Raw genomic sequence first — 18,977 nt, forward strand, 5'->3', positions numbered from 1 at the left:
GAAAGGCCGAGAAGCGAATGACTCAGTCCTGATCCTGGGTATGACCTCCCTAGTGCTCCTGGTTCTCCACTTCCCTTCCTTCCACTGGTTGGAACCTCGCCCAGGAGTAGCTTTGGCTTTTTCTTCTGTTCCATCTCTGTAGACACAAGGGGTCAGCAGTGCAGCAGTAGTGCCACTGTTTGGCTTTTGTTCAGGAGATGGGAGCCAGGGTCTGGGTGAATGTGGTCCTTTCGCAGCAGTAACCATTCTAAGCCTCCACGGCAACAGAGGTACTCATGGAAAAGAACGGTGAAGGAGGTGCACACTCCTGCAATTCTGGGGTCCATGCTCTCATCATTGTCTATTCTTATAGGTTCACCTAGTAGCACATTTTCTCACAATCTTCTACTTCCCTTGAGCCACCCTCTCCTTAGAGCCACAGCCAGTAGGAGCTGGTGCTGTAGTATATCAGGTTAAGCCACCACCTTTGGTAAGTGTCATACATGGGTGCTGATTTGTGTCCTGGCTGCTCCACTTTTCATCCAGCTCCCTGCTAATACGCCTAAGAAAGCAGCAGAAGATGGTCCAGTGCTTGGATCCCTGCACTCACATGAGACCTGGACGCTCTGGGTTTCAGGCTTTGGCCTGGCACAGCCCCAGACCTTTCAGCTACTTGGAGAGTGAACCAGCCAGATGTCACTCTCACTCTCTTCCTCCCACCTCTGTGTAACCCAGCCTTTCAAACAAAATGAATCTTAGGGAAAAATAATCCAAAGCCAGTTGATTGCCTTTTAACCTCTTTCAACATGCCTATATATAAGCCAGTAATTTATTTCCTCAATCACATGGTAACATGAGAAACATCCCAACTCCCCTGGAGTTGTCATCAGCGACCAATGGAGATGAATGATGCAAGAGAACCAACACTAAGTGCAACTGGGGAGTCTTGCAAAAGCTCTCATGGGACTGAGAAGGAAAACGGATCTTTCTGAACGGTTTCTTCTGGGGCAGAGTGTAAGATGAGTGAAGAGGCAAGAGAGACAGGAAGGCACTAAGAATGCTTAGCTACAATGAAAATCCTGACCAGAGGATGGTGGCTGGAATGAGGGAATGTGGCAGCTGGAATGGTGGGAAGTGAATGCATTCAAGATAAATATTCATTTATTAAAATTTAGTTTATCAGAGTAATACATAAACAGTTTTAAAAGTAAATAGTGTTAACAATAACTTTTAAAAGTCTCAAAACATGCATACAGTACTACTTGTAGGGTTTTCAACTGTAAGCATCACTTTATTTCCCATGATAAAACATGAGGATTCAGTGCTCTTACACAGCTCATTCTGTGATGGACCAAAATTCCCACACGTATCTGTACTGCCCAGAACTTGTCTTAATTATGCTGTGAACTTGGTTAAATCAATAGTGGCTCCACTATGGCTATGTAAGTTCTAGTCACAGTTGAGTCAGCAGTGTCTTTAGCATTGCTTTTTGTTTGGTTTTCCTTTAAACTTTTAAAACATTTGAATTCTAACATACTGATAAGTGCACCAAACATAAACACACTGTTTGACAAATTGAGCAAATGCATGTAATCATTATCCTAACAAACAGAATGTGCCAGTGCCTAGCAGCTTTCTGTGAGCAACGGGATTCTGTCTAGTTTCTGGCCATGGGAGTCGCAAAGCCTGATTGTGATTTCTGTTGTTTGAAAGCAGCAATTCTGATAAACACATCTATTGGGATTCTTGTGTGTATCCCCACCATACATACATTCAGATATTATACCCGGGGCCTTCTGGTGCCACTGACAGCGCCGCTGACTGCATTACTGGTGTCATTTCCACTCCACAATGCATGTCTTTTTCCATAGTTCTCCTGATGTGGCATGCTTGCCCATGTATATTGGGGTTGTTATATGATTTGCTTTGGCTGGTGAGATGATAGCAAATTTAACACAGAAGCTTACAATGTGCTCCTGTGATGTCATTTGACCTCTTTTCTCATGCTTGGGAAACTGACCATGGAGAGATCACATGAAGGATGGCGGCTGGGAGGATGGTGGAAGCAGCTGCAGCTGCAGCATGGGAGCCAAAAGGACTGCCAGGGCAAATCTGAGCCCAGTTTATGCAGAGGAGCCCAGCGCCACTAACCCTTACCCCGAACCGTAGCTGAGTGGCTGCAGAGGGCCTAGATGAGATGAACTAAAGCAGACCTAGATATCTAGGCAAAAGCAGCCAACAGCAGAACCGGGCACAAGACAGTATTCCAACTCTAGGCAGGCACGGGGAGCTCCAACACGCAACAGCCAGGCCTCCCAGGAGTCAGCACAGGTTGCTGCTCCCAGCAACTCCCTCCGCTAAGCTGACACGTTCCCCTCGTGTCTTCCTCCCCCCACAGAGGCAGTTACAGTTAATATTTTATTTCCGGGCCCGGCGCGGTGGCGCAAGTGGTTAAAGGTCCTCGCCTTGCACGCCCGGGATCCCATATGGGCGCCGGTTCTAATCCCGGCAGCCCTGCTTCCCTTCCAGCTCCCTGCCTGTGGCCTGGGAAAGCAGTCGAGGACGGCCCAAAAGCTTTGGGAACCTGCACCCGCGTGGGAGACCCGGAAAAGGCTCCTGGCTTCGGATCGGCGTAGTATCGACCCGTTGCGCTCACTTGGGGAGTGAATCATCGGATGGAAGATCTTCCTCTCTGTCTCTCCTCTCTGTACATCCGTCTTTCCAATAACAAAATAATAAAAATAAATCTTTAAAAAAAAAAATTTTATTTCCTTCCAACTTCCCCTTGCAAGGCAGCCTTTCAAAGCCGTCTAGGACAGCTTCAGTTTGCTCTTGGCTGCCCTCCTTAGGCTGCCTCTTTGCTCTCTGGGGCCACTGAAACCCTCCTAGCCTCACAGGCTCAGCCCTACCAGGAATCTTGAAGTGATTTCCACAACCACCTTCAGGACAAGCTCTGCTTTCCTTTCTATGACTTGGGCATTTCCAGTCATCTTTGAAATTGTCTATTTTTTCACAATTTATGCTTCTTTGATCAGCACTGCATGTATCTGGAGCAAGAGGTGGTCATCTAAGTCAGCTCAGTCTATTATGTTGACAAAATCTGCAATTTTCCTATTTTTTTTTTTTTTTTAAACACAGCTGAAATGACCCTATGGATCTGTATTCCTGTATGCCAGGCTTCTGGTCACCGACAGTGTTCACTGACAAGAACCTTACATATCAAGTGAAAGCTAGATGGGGGTGGGCGAGGCAGCAGGGATGAGCCCCCAGAGGGTGGGCACATCAGGGCGTGAAATGCTGAGGTGCATATGGGGGGGGGCAGTCACCAATGGCTGGCTACAATGTCTCCACAGCTGAGATTGACTCACAGCCAGGATTAGCCAGCCATTCCAAGTAGCTGCTGCCCCTCACTGCCCCACCCTGTAATGTAGTGAGGGAGTCACAATGACCATGCTGCAGCAGGGATGCTGGAGAGGCTCACTCACATGGACTCCACCCCTTAGCAGTATCTCTGAGATGAATTCTGCCATCCTGAAAGTACCTCCTTGCAGGTACCTGGTGAGGAGCTTCTTACACTGCAGGTCACTAAGAGTCTCTAATTACTGGAGGCTAAATTAACCCAGTTTGTAACTTGCAGAAAACAAACAAAAAACCCTGGGCTCTCAGGAAAGAAAATCAGTTTAGTGGTTAAGAACACTTGCCTGCCCTCTATACCAGAGTACCTGGGCTGGAAGTGCCAGTTCTGGACTCCAGTTTCCTGGGAGGCTGTGGTGATGCCTATGTAACTGTATCCCTGCTACCCACCTGGGAGACCTAGATGGAATGTTCCCATTGGCTTCAACCTCAGCCTGGCCATGGAGGCATCTAGGAAGTAAATTAGCAGATGGGCACAGTCACTCAAATAACTCAGACTTAACAATTATTAAAACAGTGAGGGGTGAGGGAAGAGAGAAAGAGAGAGACAGAGAGAGAATATGAGAATGAATAACCCAAAGACAGCTACAGAATCTCAGAGGGGAAGAATGGCAGAGGAGCAAGAAAACACTGGCTTTCACACCAATTAGAAACTTGCATCCACTGAAAACCCATCCTGCTCAAGGCAGCACTGACCCTTCCTAGTGCAGACTGCCATGTACCGGGAATGCCTCAGAGATGCTCCCTGCCGCGGCAGCCCTCTCAACGCAGCACTCTACTGAGCATAATCTGCACAACTCAAAGCAGAAACAGTGCTTGGTCCAATTCCACCACACGCCAGACATTCTGGTGGGTACCTCGCATGAATCATCATCTAATCTGAAGAACTGGCAGATAAAGACTTAAAATTGACAGATACAGAAGGGAGGCAATGGTAGAGAGGAAGAATTGATCTTTCCAGACTCATGTTCCAAGAACAGAGCAGTGCATGTTGTTTTAAAGTCTTCTGAAGAAGGCCCTGGTGAGATCATCTTTCTAGTACACATGTCTTGCCATAGTTTTTAAAAGTTGAGGTACAAGAGAAGAGAAAAATATCAATTGGAAGGTAGGCAAGCACTGATGAGTAATAAGCAGACCCAATTGTAATTCTGGGAAATAATCTACCAGTGGAGATCTGTATGCAACAGTGGCAAAACTTTGCAAATCTTGCTGCACATCTGTTGACCAAGCTCCAACTTGCTCTATCTTACACAGTATACACATACTCTAAATATACCTATTTGATAAACAGGTCACTATCGGGATCTGCGCAGTTGCACATCAGGCTAATTCCTCACTGTGCGACACCAGCATCCCACATGGGTGATCTATATTCGGGCTGCTTCATTTCCCATTCAGTTCCCTGCCTGTGGCCTGGGAAATCAGTGGAGGATGGCCTAAGTTCTTGCGACCCTGCATCCATGTGGGAAATCTGGCTTCAGATTGGCTCAGCTCCAGCTGTTATAGCCACTTGGGGAGTGAATCAGTGGCAGGAAGACCTCCCTGTTTCTCCTTCTCTGTAAATCTGCCTTTCAAATTAAAAAAAAAAAAAAAATTTAAATAAACCATTAAAAAAAAAAAGCCTTTGCTGTACTTGGCACAGTTGCCACTGAGTGACACAGTAGCAAGCAGTGCTTCATAGAACAGGGCTGGCAGCCTCAATTCATAGATGAATAAACTGAGGTCCAGAAAAGAGCCACCAAGTCAGTGGCTGGCACCATGGGCCTGGCATCATGGCTAGGGGGGCTAATTCTCTCCTTCCAAGTGTTGGGATCCCAAATGGGCACTGGTTTGTGTCCCAGCTGCTCCATTTCCCACACAGCTTCCTGCTGATGGCCTAAGAAAGCAGTGGAGGATGACCTAAAGTGTTGGAAACCTGCATCTGTGTGGGAGACCTGGAAGAAGCTCCTGCTTCCCGGTTTCAGAAAACAAGTCACTACCTTCAACAGTGATGGTCTAATAATTCAATTCTTTTTTTGTTCATGTGTAAAATAGCAATGAGAATTTAGAGGGCATTTCAAGGTAAATGGGCATTTTCAATACAAGATATTATCTAAACCACAATTTTTAATCATCAATATTTTTTACATTTAACATGCTGGCATTATAAAATATTACATAATGAGTATATAAGGCGAACTAGAAATTGGGGATGCCAGCATTTTCCTAGATTTCACTATTTTACTGTAGTCTAATGGGGAAGAGTAGTGGCTATTTAAATCAATTCCTGTACACGCTTCTCAAATGGATAAGCCAGCACATGGTTTTACTTCTTTAACTTGCCCCTTTGCTGGTTGTAGGTGAACTTGCCAAATACGTTCTCACAAACTCTCTGGCACACCCAGAGGCCAATGGCGGTTTCCAAGGCTTTTTGCAATTTATCAAACAAGCTACTTCCATGGACTTTTCATTTCAGTACTAAAACTTTCAAAAAATCAGTGTCAGACCTAAAACGGACCTCAGAGATACCTCATTCAGTCTTCCCATGCTTAAACATGCACAGAAGTCATATGGAAGGAAAGCCAATGTTACTGTGCATTAACAGGACAAAGGACTCCCCGTCCACACCAAAGAACTAGCTGGCAGGCTTACCGAGGGCATAACAGGTGTCAGACACTTGACATACATTCTAACTCCAACCCAAGGAAGCAGTCCCACTTTATAAAGAAACTTTTTCAAAAGGTAACTGATCTGCCTAGTCAGCAAGTGGATGCCGAGAAGCGTGGGAATGAAGCCATTCGGTTCAGCAGTATCCTGTTCCCACTGTACTTTGTCAGAATTCCCAGACACCAACACTCCTCAATCAATCTTAATTCACCCCACTTAACAACTGCACCAACCCAATAATAAAGTCAGCACATGAGAACTAAGCCATCTAGCACCCACGGTGTCGGCTGGAGAAGCATATTGCTCAGGCTGCAGGGATATTTAATTTATTGTAACGTTTTTATTAAAAAAAAAAAATTAAAGACCTTCATGGCACAACTTCTTCCCAGCACAGTTATTTTTTTTAGTTAAATCCATTACAGTACAATTACAACCAATAAATCAAGGGGAGGAGGGGACTTCTGACTTCAAACTCAAAAATGAGAGGGGGACTTCAAACAGTAAGGAATGCTTTCAGAGTGGTTGCTAGCACAACTGTTTAGTACTTGCGCTCCATTTCCTGCCATCTACATGACACAGATGTGTAGTGAGCGTCCCAATTCAAGGCGTACAGACGAGGTAATGTACAGCAACACCCACACTGCTTCTCTGTTCCTTGTCCCCCACCCCCACAAACCCCTTTTTGGGTCTTTTTCACTTCACATGCTTCTGCAGACTCCTCCAGTAGCATTAAACCAAAAATCCTATAGATTTTAAATACTCACAGTAGCACTCCAGAGTCCCGTGTGTGTAATTTCAGGTTTAAGGAGGCCCAGCTGTGCGCAGCTCTCCACATCAGCCTCAGCTACACCTACATTTCTGAGCTACAAGAGTAGTGCATGAAGTCTGACTTACAATACTCCTCCCCTTTTCAAGCAACACAATTCATCAGTCCTAAGAATTCTGCTTAAATCACAATCCAGTGCAAACAATCACCAACTGCATCTCTGGCACATCTGGTGCTTTTAGCTTCTGCACAAGTTCAACATGGTAACCCTCACAGCATTCTAGGGCTAGACAGGATCAAGTACAATAAATACCCACTGGTTAGTGGCCACAAAGAAGAGTCACCCTGCCATCCAGGATGTTTTCTCTTCAGCTCTCTCTATGGTTGAGAGCTAAGGAAAGGAGACACTACCTTCCTCTAGGTTTACCATTATGATCACTACAGCCACCACCTTGACAAAGTTACTAAAACCAACATGGGCTACAAAGTTAGGTAAGTTCATTAAATTCAGCTCCCAAACATATTTACTTATGATGCCCAGGCGAGAAAGGCTTGTGAATCTATAAAGGTAGGAGAATGGGGAACTAAGACTGCAGGCCTTAAAACGTGTTGGAAGAGTTTTTCCTAGTCCCCGCAAGCAGCTACTGTAATGAAAACAGAACATACAGAGCTGATGGTTTTGATATTGTGCTTAAAAAACTAGGCTTCCTCAGTGAAGCACCTGATAAACTTAGGTGGCTGGATTACAGTGGAAAATCCACTTTTCTCTCACATGCACACACACACACACACACACACACACACACACACGCGCACACGCACACGCACACACACTGGCGACTTTTTCCATCCCCAATCCCTGCACTGCTGAGACACAAAATGAATTTTTATGGCAAAGGATCCTTAATCCCCAGAGACGCTTTGGCTTGTGGTGCTTTTTTTTTTAAGGCCTCTCTGCCCTGCCCAGTACCACGGGTCAAATGAGGGGTGTATAAAAACGGGGGCCTTGGGAAGCCTCCACGGTCCAGGGCTGCAGGCCCCTCGGATGTGAACGTTGAGACACCCACCCAGCGAGACCTTTACACAGGGAACTTAAATCTAACCTTGATAAATAAAACCAAACGTTTATTTACACCAAAGAATTCCAACACTGGATCTTTCACATATGAAGGACAAAGTATTATATATATACACACAGCAAGGGGTGGCAGGGCTGTAACAAGAGTTTATCGTTTTCCCACAATTACAGGTCTACCATTTCTGTTTCACTGGCGAGAGTGGCTCTGCTCCTACCTCTCAGACACATTTACAAGACCGAGGAGCAGGTCTTCGCACTAGATGGCATAAGGGAAGGGAAAGGTAGGAGGGAAAGAAGGTAGAGAACTAAAAAGAAATTCATGTGGCCACGTCTCCCATGAGCTCTTAAGAATTGCTAGCATGTCTCTTGTAAAAAGCAATAAGTTATGTCCAGGAAAAACTAACTCAATTCAAAACGGCCAAGTCAAAGAAAACCAACAAATCTATTTGCCTTCCCCTTCCTACTAGCTACTGGAGCACAGCATATTGGCGATGAAAGGAGAAAAGACCCAGGGAAGAAGCCTGGGAGGGAAGAATCACAATTTTGAACTAAACTAAAACTAAAATGATAACTGCCATGGATTTAGGGTTAGGTCAGTAAGACATGATTCCTATTGAACAGAAGCTGTGGGGCGTGTCTGCACTTTGGCTACTTTCCAATCTCCTAACGTAACCAGTACAGCCTCCACCCGAGTCGGCAGGATCACCCTACAGAAGCACTTACGGAGCGAAGAAGCTTAAGTGACCAGCAGTACCCTGCTCTTTCAGAGAGGTCCCTCCCCATCTCCTTCCTTCCCGCCTCCCTCAAGAAGCTACATTTTTGTAATCTCTGGAGAAGAGAACCATACAAACCCCCCAAAGTGTGGGTTGGTGGGGGAGCAATGATGAGAATAGGAAGAAATCTCCACCCACCGCAGCGGCTGGAACTGAGGCTGGTTTACCTTTGTTCTTTAGTGACGAAGAACTGAATTTGGAAGGGGGAAAAAAAAATCTGTCCGTCAAATGTTCCACCTGCAGGTAATTTTTCAGGGAATCCCCTGAGTTATGAAAAGTTCGAGTTAAAAAAAAAAAAACAGAAAAAAAAGGAAAATCAGCCTATTATAATTTTTTTATGACTGAACTACTATAAATCCACAAGCAACGGTTCAGACACGGTGCTTCTGAAAGTGATTCACCCCTCCCCACCAGGCGCAAGCTGCATCACGGAGAGGGTGGGCTTCCCCACCTCTGCTCAGGCATCAGAAGACAGATGGGGTCATTACTGCTGAGCGCCAGCAGCAGCTGGAACTGGCATCCCAAGCGGGTTGGCAGCAGCAATCACTGGTGAGCCTGCCAGAGGTCCGAGAGGTGAAGGGGTTGGCACTGAAGAAATCCCTGGAAGAAAACAGCAGACAGTGAGCCAGAGCCACCAAGCCATGGCAAATTTAGCTGTCAGTTTTTCAGAATGCTTATCTTAAAAGTAACACTGACAGTTCTCTTGTGAAGGCTTTCTCTCATCCACACTTTCACATGTACACTTTTACATGTATTTCAAAGTCTAATAATCCTCACCAATTTGAGTTAAAACAGCAAATCCTAAATAATGTAGGAACCAGTTAAAGAAATCTAAGCTTAGAAAATTAAGCATCTATCCAAGGCATGACTCAGCTGTGGCTACTGGGTTCCAACCAATGCCTGTCAAGCTAGCACACCATCCAAAGAATGTCCTGGCATGCAACCTGCTCTGACATGGCTACTGAGCATTTGAAGCATGGTGAGTTCAGCTGAGGAACTGAACCTTCAGTCAACCAGCACACTGGATGGCACAGCACTGCAGTAAAAGCTTACTGCTGTCACAGCTCACTGCCTCTGGAGAGCTGGCAGCTTTCTAAACTATTAGCTAGGGAAAAGGACTGCTTCCTACCTTTACACTAAAATCATGTTTTCGAATTTATTTTCATTTTGCTTCTTCTACCCAACAAGCAGAATTATCTGTCTGCTTGCACTTAACCAGTCCATTCAGATACAGATTTTTAAACAGGCAACACAGTGGTCCTCCTTTACCCACAGGGACAAGTTCCAAGACCCCCTTGGTGAATACCTGAAACCAAAGGTATAAACTGACCCTAGATTAACTGCTTTCCCTTTTGTAAATATTTATGATAAAATATATAAATTAGGCACAGCAGTCAAATACTGTATTAAGCATTAAGAATCTCTCATAGGTTTCTACCACAGTGAACTGCAGTACTAGAAACCTTAAAAGGGAAGTAACAGGTAATCAGAGACCACTACGTGTATGTATATTCACATAAAAGCTCAAAGGCATATATGGGAAAATCACCCTGCCCTATCACTAGAGCCAACTTGCAGCACCCTATTTTTGCGCTCTATCCTGCTAGAAATATTTTACACACATACACAAATACAATTTTGTCAAAAAGACATGCATCTAACAATCACATAAGAAAATTATTATACATACCCTTGTTCACTTCCACTTGTCCATACAGCTCTGCATTTTGCTTTCTCCCCCCTCTTTATTTCACATTAACTTGGGATTTTAGCTCTAACAGAACATTAAACATTATCCTTTTCCCTGGCCTCATCATGTTTTATGGAATAAACTGTGCCATTACCGATTCAATCATTTTGATGATGTAAAATGTCTGATTTCTTGCTACCACAAGCAAAGCTCTGAGTAACTCTGGATGGATGTATCACTTGGCACACAGGCAAGATACTCAGAAGATGGATTTTTAAAAGTAAAAGCACTGTGGAAAAACTGCATTTATTTGAGGATGTTTGAGTAGATGCCCCACTACTACAGTGTACCCACTTAAAATGTTGCCTACTTTAAAACTACTTTTTCTTTTCTGAGGGGCGGGAGAGTGAATAAAGATTTACTGTGTCAAGAGAGCTGCTGCAGCAGGCAAGAGGTCCATGGGAAGCCTGTGGGTACTCACTCATGTCTGGCAAAGATCAGAGAATTGTCCTTGTACATGCCTATACCAATATATATACCCCAATTTTATCATCTTGCTTCTGAACATTATGTAACTACTAGGAGATGAAAAGATTTCTTTATTCTTCATGCCTGTTGAGATTTTCAAGTCCCTCTGCAAGGAACATTCAGTGAGGGGCCCCAGGTTTCTGATCTAGAAGAGAATGCTAATACTCTTTAAGACTGCGTCACTGCAGTGTGCCGTGCCGGGGACACACAGCACTCTGACAGCTGTGCGAAAGGCCACAGAGGCTAGTATGTTACTAAGGTAACCATTACAATACGAAGGCACACACAAATCAGGCCACGAAAGGGAAAAAAAGCTGAACATATAATTTACTCTTTATTTTTGTAAGGAAATTTCACCAGTGAACTGACCTGACATCATATTGGCGCTGCTGACAGGTGTGCTGCCCCCTGGCATGCTAGAGGAACCCATTCGAGCCTGATCCTTCACAACGGTATCTAGAAAAGAAACAAAGAGGCTAGGTTCTGTTTTATTTGATGAATTAAACTAATGGGCTAAGGGGCTTAAAGAAGCAACTTTTATTCACTCTACACATTTTATTTATACACCATTCTCTCATTATTCCCAGAATTTTAGGCAGCATTTGCCTTCACAATCAACTAGATAGATAGTGTAAATAAAAATATCTTTATTGTCAAACTGTGGTAAACACCAACCGTTCAACAGTAAGAAGATGATTATCTTTACAGAGTCGATTTAAAACAAATTTGGAGCTAGCGGAGTTTAATGGAAACAATATCCTTGAACCCATCAAGACAATAACAACACTATCATAGGAAACTGGTTTTGGCGGTCCGTAGCTCAGACGGTCACGGCATGCTACGAAGTAGGCCAAGGTCACCTCACTCCATCCTACTTGGCCAGTCTGTCTAATTTGGGCACAGGACACTGTCCAAGAACTAACCGACTCTGCTCCAATTCAACAACTGCAGACCAACCATGGAGAAGTGACATCTACAACAGGAGAGCTTATTTAGGAGTATTCATGTCACATTGTGTTAGACAAGAATTCTTCCAACAATTTTGCGAGACAGTTGCTATCACTGTACCCATTTAAAGAAATCTTAAAAAATTCTGAGGGCCTGGTGCGGTAGCCTAGCAGCTAAATTCCTTGCCCTTGCATGCACCATGATTCCATATGGATGCCAGTTCATGTCCCAGCTGCCCCACTTTCCATCCAGCTCCCTGCTTGTGGCTTGGGAAAGCAGTAGAGGACAGCCCCAAAGCCTTGGGACTCTGCACCTGCGTGGGAGACTCAGAGGAAACTCTTGGCTTCAGATTGGCTCAGCTCTGGCTTTTGTGGTCACTCGGGGAGTGAATCAGCGGATGGAAAGATACTTCTCTCCATCTCTCCTCCTATCTGTATATGTGACTTTGCAATAAAAGTAAACAAGTCTTAAAAAAATTATTTATTTCAAAACCAGAGAGAAATTTCTGTTCATCTGTTGGTTTACTCTCCAAGTGGCTGAAAAAGCCAGGGACAGGCCAGACTGAAGAGCCAGGCATACGATCCTGATGTTCCTTATGGGTGGGAGATGCCCAAGTCCTTGGGCCATTTTCTGTTGCTTTCCTAGGAGAATCAGTAGGATGTTGGTGACACAAGCACAATCTGTTGTGATGCTATGTCACCCCTAGTTGAAATAACTCTTAAGTGAGCTACTGGGAAGGGATAGTAGCTTTGCTCTGCAGGAGTCTGGGGGCACGGCTTCTTCACAGGCACCGACGCAGCCTGCTGGCCGAATGTGGGAAGACCAGACTCACAGAAATACGGGTGCTCCATAGCCTCTCTTGCGGTGAGTCGTGACTGGTGGTCGTATCGCAGCAGCTTGTCCAGGAAATCCAAGGCCTCAGGACTGACAAGGTGCTGGTTTTCACTGTGGACAAAGCGTTCCCATCGCTTACGAGAGTGTCTGTGGAGTCAAAAAGGGGAATGAGAGAGAAATGGGCCATGGAGGGCAAGAGACCAACACTTTATTCTTACATTTTCCTCAGTGGCTATGAGACCAGCCAACAGCAAAGAGGTATCAAAAACCAAAGACAGTAGCCTTGTACTACACTGTCACTGGAGGGACATCAAAGGAAATTGGAGAGATGAAAACAGTAGTGTTGCAGAAGAAAAACGTGGGTCCTAATTTTGAGATCATAATTCTGTTTACTTGACACGAATGCCTATGGAGAAAGGACAGTCCAGTGGCTGATCCAAACAGATCTCTTTCTCATCCTGTATACTTTCCTTACCCAGCACAAGCCTTCCAGTAGGGAGGTTAGCCCCTCCCGCGAGGTGGTGCGCGGTGTTATCTGGTCACTACTGCAAGAGCTGGCTGTCAGTCATAAAGCACTCATTTCCTATTTCTTTTTCTTGAAGGGTTTTGTCATTTACAGAAACAGGCTAATTCAAGAGTGATTTTTGCCTCGACTCTAACTATTCTACTACAGTTTACAGAGCATTGACTTCACAAGCAATCCTTTCCTTGTACTTCTCACACTCCCACTCTTAATAAGTGACCTGGGAAAAATGACTATTCACTATTTTTAATCCAGGCTTGCCAAAGCAGCACTCTACACCACTGGACCACTGGCACCTTGGCAGTGCTAGTTAAGAGAACAGTTCTATTGTGAGGGTCTAAAACATACTCAAAGTGCAAAGTCACAAATGCACACATTTTATGACTTACCTGCCCAGGATGTCATTGAATCGTGGATCTAATTCAATGTTGTATTTGTCAATATAATCATACAAATCTTCTGTCCCCAGAACTTTGGCTATCCTCACCAACTAGTAATGAAGAAAGACAACAAAAACTCACACCACAAGCACATTACAAGATGAAATCAACAATCAACTTTGACTAAAAGGATAGAATCATCATGCCCAGAAGGATCAATACTCCTTGCAACAGTTTATATCTAAATGTGGCAAGAGCACATTTCCAAAGTAAAATTTCTGAACTCAATGTGACTTTTACACTTGATCTTAGTCAAAAGACCAAGGAGTGATCAAAGTGACAGAAAATAACAAATTGGCCATAACCTGATTTGTTCCTCTTGAAATATCTCCCTAGCAGTCCTGCTTTCTCAAAAATCCAGCTGAAGATAGCATTTCTTGGGAGCTCCGCTTGCCCACTCAAGGATGCATCCACTGCCTCCTGCGCAGCGCCCACGTCTATTCTGACAGCCAACCCTCAGTGCCGGCTGTGCGGTGCCCACGTCTATTCTGACAGCCATCCCTCAGTGCCTGCTGTGTGGTGCCCACATCTGTGATCCCTCAGTGCCTCCTGAGCAGTACCCACATCTATTCTGACAGTCAAGGCTTCATTTATTTTCTTGTTTGCTTCTCTTATGAGACAATGAACCACCTAACCGGAAGGGCCATTTCTCCATCCCACTCCCCCAGTATTTCTCAGTCTTGCCTGACAAATGACAGAGCTGCTAATTTTAACTGAATTTAGGTTTATATTCTTTGACTTAATTAAAAATGGCCATTGTACTCAATGGGAACAAGTCAACAGTACTTTTCACAAGGTCCTAAAATCATTCTAGGTTTTGTGAATGAAACGGCCTCTTGATCTTCCAGGGGAACTTACAGCTAGTCTAAAAACATCATCTATATTTCTATTGATGTAGAGAAATTCAATCCATGTGATGCCACAAAAGGATCACAGAGATACCACACATAAGCCAACAAATAGGAAAAAACATTCTCAACTGTAATGAAGGTTCATGCGAGGAAACTCTAGGTAATATCCTGTTTTTCAATCTGGATCATAGTTGCAAGGTCCTTTGTTTCATTATCACTCTTTCGATTTACAGATGTCTTATAAAATATATATTCACTTCACCATAAAACCACCAATGCAAAAGATGTTACTTATGTTAAGGAGGAGACTGATTTCAAGACTCAAATGATAGTTTTCAAAATACCAATCTGAGGATCAATGTCAGTTGGCTAAATAATCAGTGAATTGAAAGATACTGCCCCCTCCCCCAGGGGTTTGGAATTAACAGGACTCAAGTCAGAATCAAGGCAACTGTACTTGACACTACACACTGGGGCATGTAATAAGTTGGACTACCACTGCATATTGGATCAGTGAGTTCCTTGACAGAAACAACATGTATCACCTGATCGTAATTATCATGTCCGTGGAAAAATGGCTCCTTCCGGAAGATCATACTTGCCAGCATACAACCCAAGCTCCACATATCCAAACTATAATCATACATCTGTGATAAAAAAAAAAATCATATATAAAGACATGAATCAAGACTTGTATAATAGATCACATTTTTTAAAAAGCACTGAAAGTCAAAACATAATCATCTTTAGGCACTTATTTTCTCACTCTAAATTTTACAATTGGTCAGTTTTGATGCAATAATTTTGGTCTATATTATAATTGATGGTTTAGCGGCTCTGTGCATTATCTTCTAATACAAATTTCTTAATATTCATTAATTTGAAAAGCAGAATTATGGGAGAAAGGAAACGGGAGGACAACATTTTTATTCAATGGTTTATTTGCTAAATGGCTGAAACTACCAGGGCTGGACCAGGATGAATCCAGGAACCAGCAGCTTTACCTTGACCTCCCAAGTGGCTACAAGGGCCTAAATGCCCATACAGGATGCTGGCATTGCAGGCAGAGACTCTGAACACTGAGTCCCAACTCCAGCCCCACTTGTGTACTTTTACTCAGCTTGAAAATTAATTTTTATATAGCATTTTGAACTGCCTTTTACAATAAACTAAGACAATATAAGGCAGGGGCCAGCATTGTGGCATAGTGAGTAATGCCACCAGCTACTATGTCAACATCCCACGAGTCCTGGCTGTTTCACTTCCAAAAAGCTATATATGGGATGCTGGCCTAACAGAAGCTTTATCCGCTCTGCAACCATGCCAATCAATCAATGCAATGCTACAGCCTAAGATCTAGAAAAAACAATTTCTAAATAAGAGTCTGAAGTGCCCGGTGTGGTAGCGTAGTGGCTTAAGTCCTAACCTTGCATGCGCCAACATCCCATATGGGATTCAGTTCACGTCCCAGCTGCCTAACTTTCCATCCAGTTCCCTGCCTGTGGCCTGGGAAAGCAGCTGAGGACGGCCTAAAGGCTTGGGACCCTCCCAGCATGAGAGAATTGAAGCTCCTGGTTCCTGGCTTTGGACCGGCTCAGCTACAGCCATTATAGGCCCTTGGGAAGAGAATCAGCAGACAGAAGATCTTCCTCTCTCTCTCCTGCCCTATAAATCTGACTTTCCAATAAAAATAAGTTAAAGAAAATTAAAGCAAGAGTCTGAAATGTTTTAAGGCATCTGATAATAACTTTGGAAGTGTGGTTATGAAAAATATTCCCAAAGATTTTTAGATTTTTGACATACTTGATAATACATTATTACCTTACATTTTTCTTTTTGTACAGAGAAAAAATGTTTTTAGTAGAGGTTGGAGGTTTGGGGAAGATCTTCATATTAGCAATATGCACACAATTACATTCTTCATTTATTCATTTATTTTTAAAGATTTATCTATTGTTATTGGAAAGGCAGAGTAAAGAGAAAAGTAAAGACCGAAAGATCTTCTGTCCACTGGTACACTGCCCATGTGGCTATAATGGGCCAGAGTTGAACTGATTTGAAGTCAGAAGCCAGAGGCCTCTTCGAGGTCTCCCACATGGGTACTAGGGTTCCAAGGCTTTAGGCCGTCCTCTGCTGCTTTCCCAGGCCACGGGCAGGAAGGAAAGTGGAGCAGTCAGACAGCGCACAAACTGGCGCCCATGTGGTATCTCAGTCCTCGGAACTGAAGGATCGGCCAGTTGAATCATTGTGCCGACCCACAAGATTATATTCTTGAGTTTACCACTGGTTAAACATCACTTACAATTCTCAAATTAGCCCTGCAGTTTCAGATGAGAAAAGTTATCTTGACTGCAACACGAATTAGGAAATACGAATTGAGATCTTATAGCATTTCATATAAAAAGGATGACCATGAATTTGAACAGATGACATTCTCAGAAGCGCTGTCCTCTCCCGCCCCAGGATCAAGGGATGAGCACTGCAGCCGCGTCTCTCCTCTCACCTGATAGTCTACTAGCAGCTCAGGACCTTTGAAGTATCGAGAAGCAACTCGGACATTATATTCTTGGCCAGGATGGTAAAATTCAGCCAAACCCCAGTCTATTAGTCGTAGCTGAAAGGAAAAATCAAACAAAAAAGAACTTTAAATAAGTAATTTTATTTTCTTCTAAGTTACCTTCACTCTACCATTAGAGTACTTTGTTTTGTTTTTGAAGATTTATTTATTTTTATTGCAAAGTCAGAGGAGAGACAGAAAATCTTCTGCTGATGGTTCACTCCCCAAATGACCACAATGGCTGGAGCTGAGCCAATATGAAGCCAGGAGCCAAGAACTTCTTTCCGGGTGCAGGGTCCCAAGGCTTTGGGCCATCCTTGACTGCTTTCCCGGGCCAAAAGCAGGAAGCTGAATGAGAAGTGGAGCCACTGGGATTAGAACCGGCACCCATATGGTATCCTGGCATGTTCAAGGCGAGGATTTAGCCACTAGGCCACGGTACCAGGCCCTAGGGTAATTTCTTTAAAATAGTAGCTATATAATTTATACATTAAAAACACCTGCACTGGGGCCAGTGCAGTGGCTCATCCGGTTAATCCTCTATCTCCAAGTGCCAGAATGGCATATGGGCGTTGCTTCTCTCTCCAAAATCTGCTTTTCTGATAAAAATAAATCTTAAAAACAAAACAAAGAAACCCAAAAACTCCAGATTATATAAAGACTTTAGGATGAAAATATAACTCCACAGCTTTCTCTAGGATCTGGTTTTATGCTTTCTTGATGTCTCAAATCTTCTAATTAAAACAACTATTCATGTGGGCCTGGCACAGCAGCCTAGTGGCTAAAATCCTTGCTTTGCATGTCCAGGCAGCCCCGCTTGCCAACCATCTCCCTACTTGTGGCCTGGGAAAACAGTAGAGGATGGGCCAAAGCTTTGGGACCCTGCAACCATGTGGGAGACCCCGAAGAGGCTCCAAGCTCCTGGCTTTGGATTGGAGCAGTTCTGGCAGTTGCAGCCGTTTGGGGAGTGGATTAATGAATGGAAGGTCTTTCCTCTCCATATATCTGACTTTTCAATAAAAACAAACCAATTTTAAAACACACACACAAAAAATTATGTACATTCCTATTGGTAAACATCTCTTCATCCCTAGGGGGCAGTCTGGTTCAGTGGTTTACTTGGCTGCCTTTGATGCTGGCACCCCAATGAATGGAATCCTAGGTACTCCACTTCAGCTTTAGCTGCCAATTAATGTACCTAGAAAGCAGCAGATGACCCAATGGCTTGGGCTCTTGCACCCACGGTCAAAGACTCAGATGCAGTTCCAGGCTCCCGGCTCTGGCTTAGCTGTTTGTGATCACTTAGGAAGTGATGGATGACTCCTCCCTTGTAATTTTTCTTTTAACTACATTTTCAGAAAGGACAGCTTCTAGGGGGTGTCTTTGTGATGCAGTGAATAAAGGTACCATTTGTGACACCAGCACCCCAAATGGAGCAATGCTTTAAATTCTAGAAATTCCTGTTCTGATTAAGCTCCCTGTTAATGTGCCTCAGAAAGCAGCAGAAGGTGGCACAAGCACATGAACCCCTGCCACACAAATGGGAGTCCTGGAGGCTCAGCTATTTTAACATTTAAAGAAAAAAGGAGTAAGTGGAAGGTTTTTGTTCCCCCACTTCCCTTTCAAATAAATAAATAAATCCTTTTTTAAAAAAGTGGCTCTTCCATGAACTTTTTTGATAAATAAATTTTCTTTAATTATTATTTATTTGAAAGGCACCAATATGAGCGGCAAAAAGTTAAAAGCCGAGTCAGAGGGCCTGGAGTGATGGGTCAATGACTAAATCCTCATCTTGCAAGTGCCAGGGCCCTATACGGATGCTGATGCATGTCCCAGTAGCTTCGCTTCCCATCTGGCTCCCTGCTTGGGGCCTGAGAAAGCAGTAGAGGATGGCCCAAAGCCTTGGGACCCTGTACCTACATTGGAGACCCTGAAGAAGCTCTGGGTTTC

At 43.9% G+C, this 18,977-nt stretch overlaps 1 protein-coding gene across 4 annotated transcripts in view; it reads right to left on the reverse strand.

Moving 5' to 3' along the window:
• Positions 1–7,909: 7,909 nt before the first annotated feature.
• Positions 7,910–18,977, reverse strand: part of CSNK2A1 (casein kinase 2 alpha 1) — a 45,242-nt gene continuing 34,174 nt past the window's right edge. For all 4 annotated transcript variants that reach the window (XM_040981689.1, XM_040981691.1, XM_040981690.1 and 1 more), the window contains 6 exons: positions 16,974–17,084; positions 15,016–15,117; positions 13,569–13,669; positions 12,655–12,803; positions 11,244–11,330; positions 7,910–9,256 (listed from right to left, as the gene is read on the reverse strand). In XM_040981689.1, the coding sequence (XP_040837623.1) occupies positions 9,141–9,256; positions 11,244–11,330; positions 12,655–12,803; positions 13,569–13,669; positions 15,016–15,117; positions 16,974–17,084 (666 nt within the window). In that variant the 3' untranslated portion in view covers positions 7,910–9,140. The remainder of the gene's footprint in view (positions 9,257–11,243; positions 11,331–12,654; positions 12,804–13,568; positions 13,670–15,015; positions 15,118–16,973; positions 17,085–18,977) is intronic.

This window comes from Ochotona curzoniae, unplaced genomic scaffold, assembly GCF_017591425.1.
Source record: "Ochotona curzoniae isolate NIBS_2020 unplaced genomic scaffold, NIBS_Ocur_1.0 contig_3520, whole genome shotgun sequence".
Lineage (NCBI taxonomy): Eukaryota > Metazoa > Chordata > Mammalia > Lagomorpha > Ochotonidae > Ochotona > Ochotona curzoniae.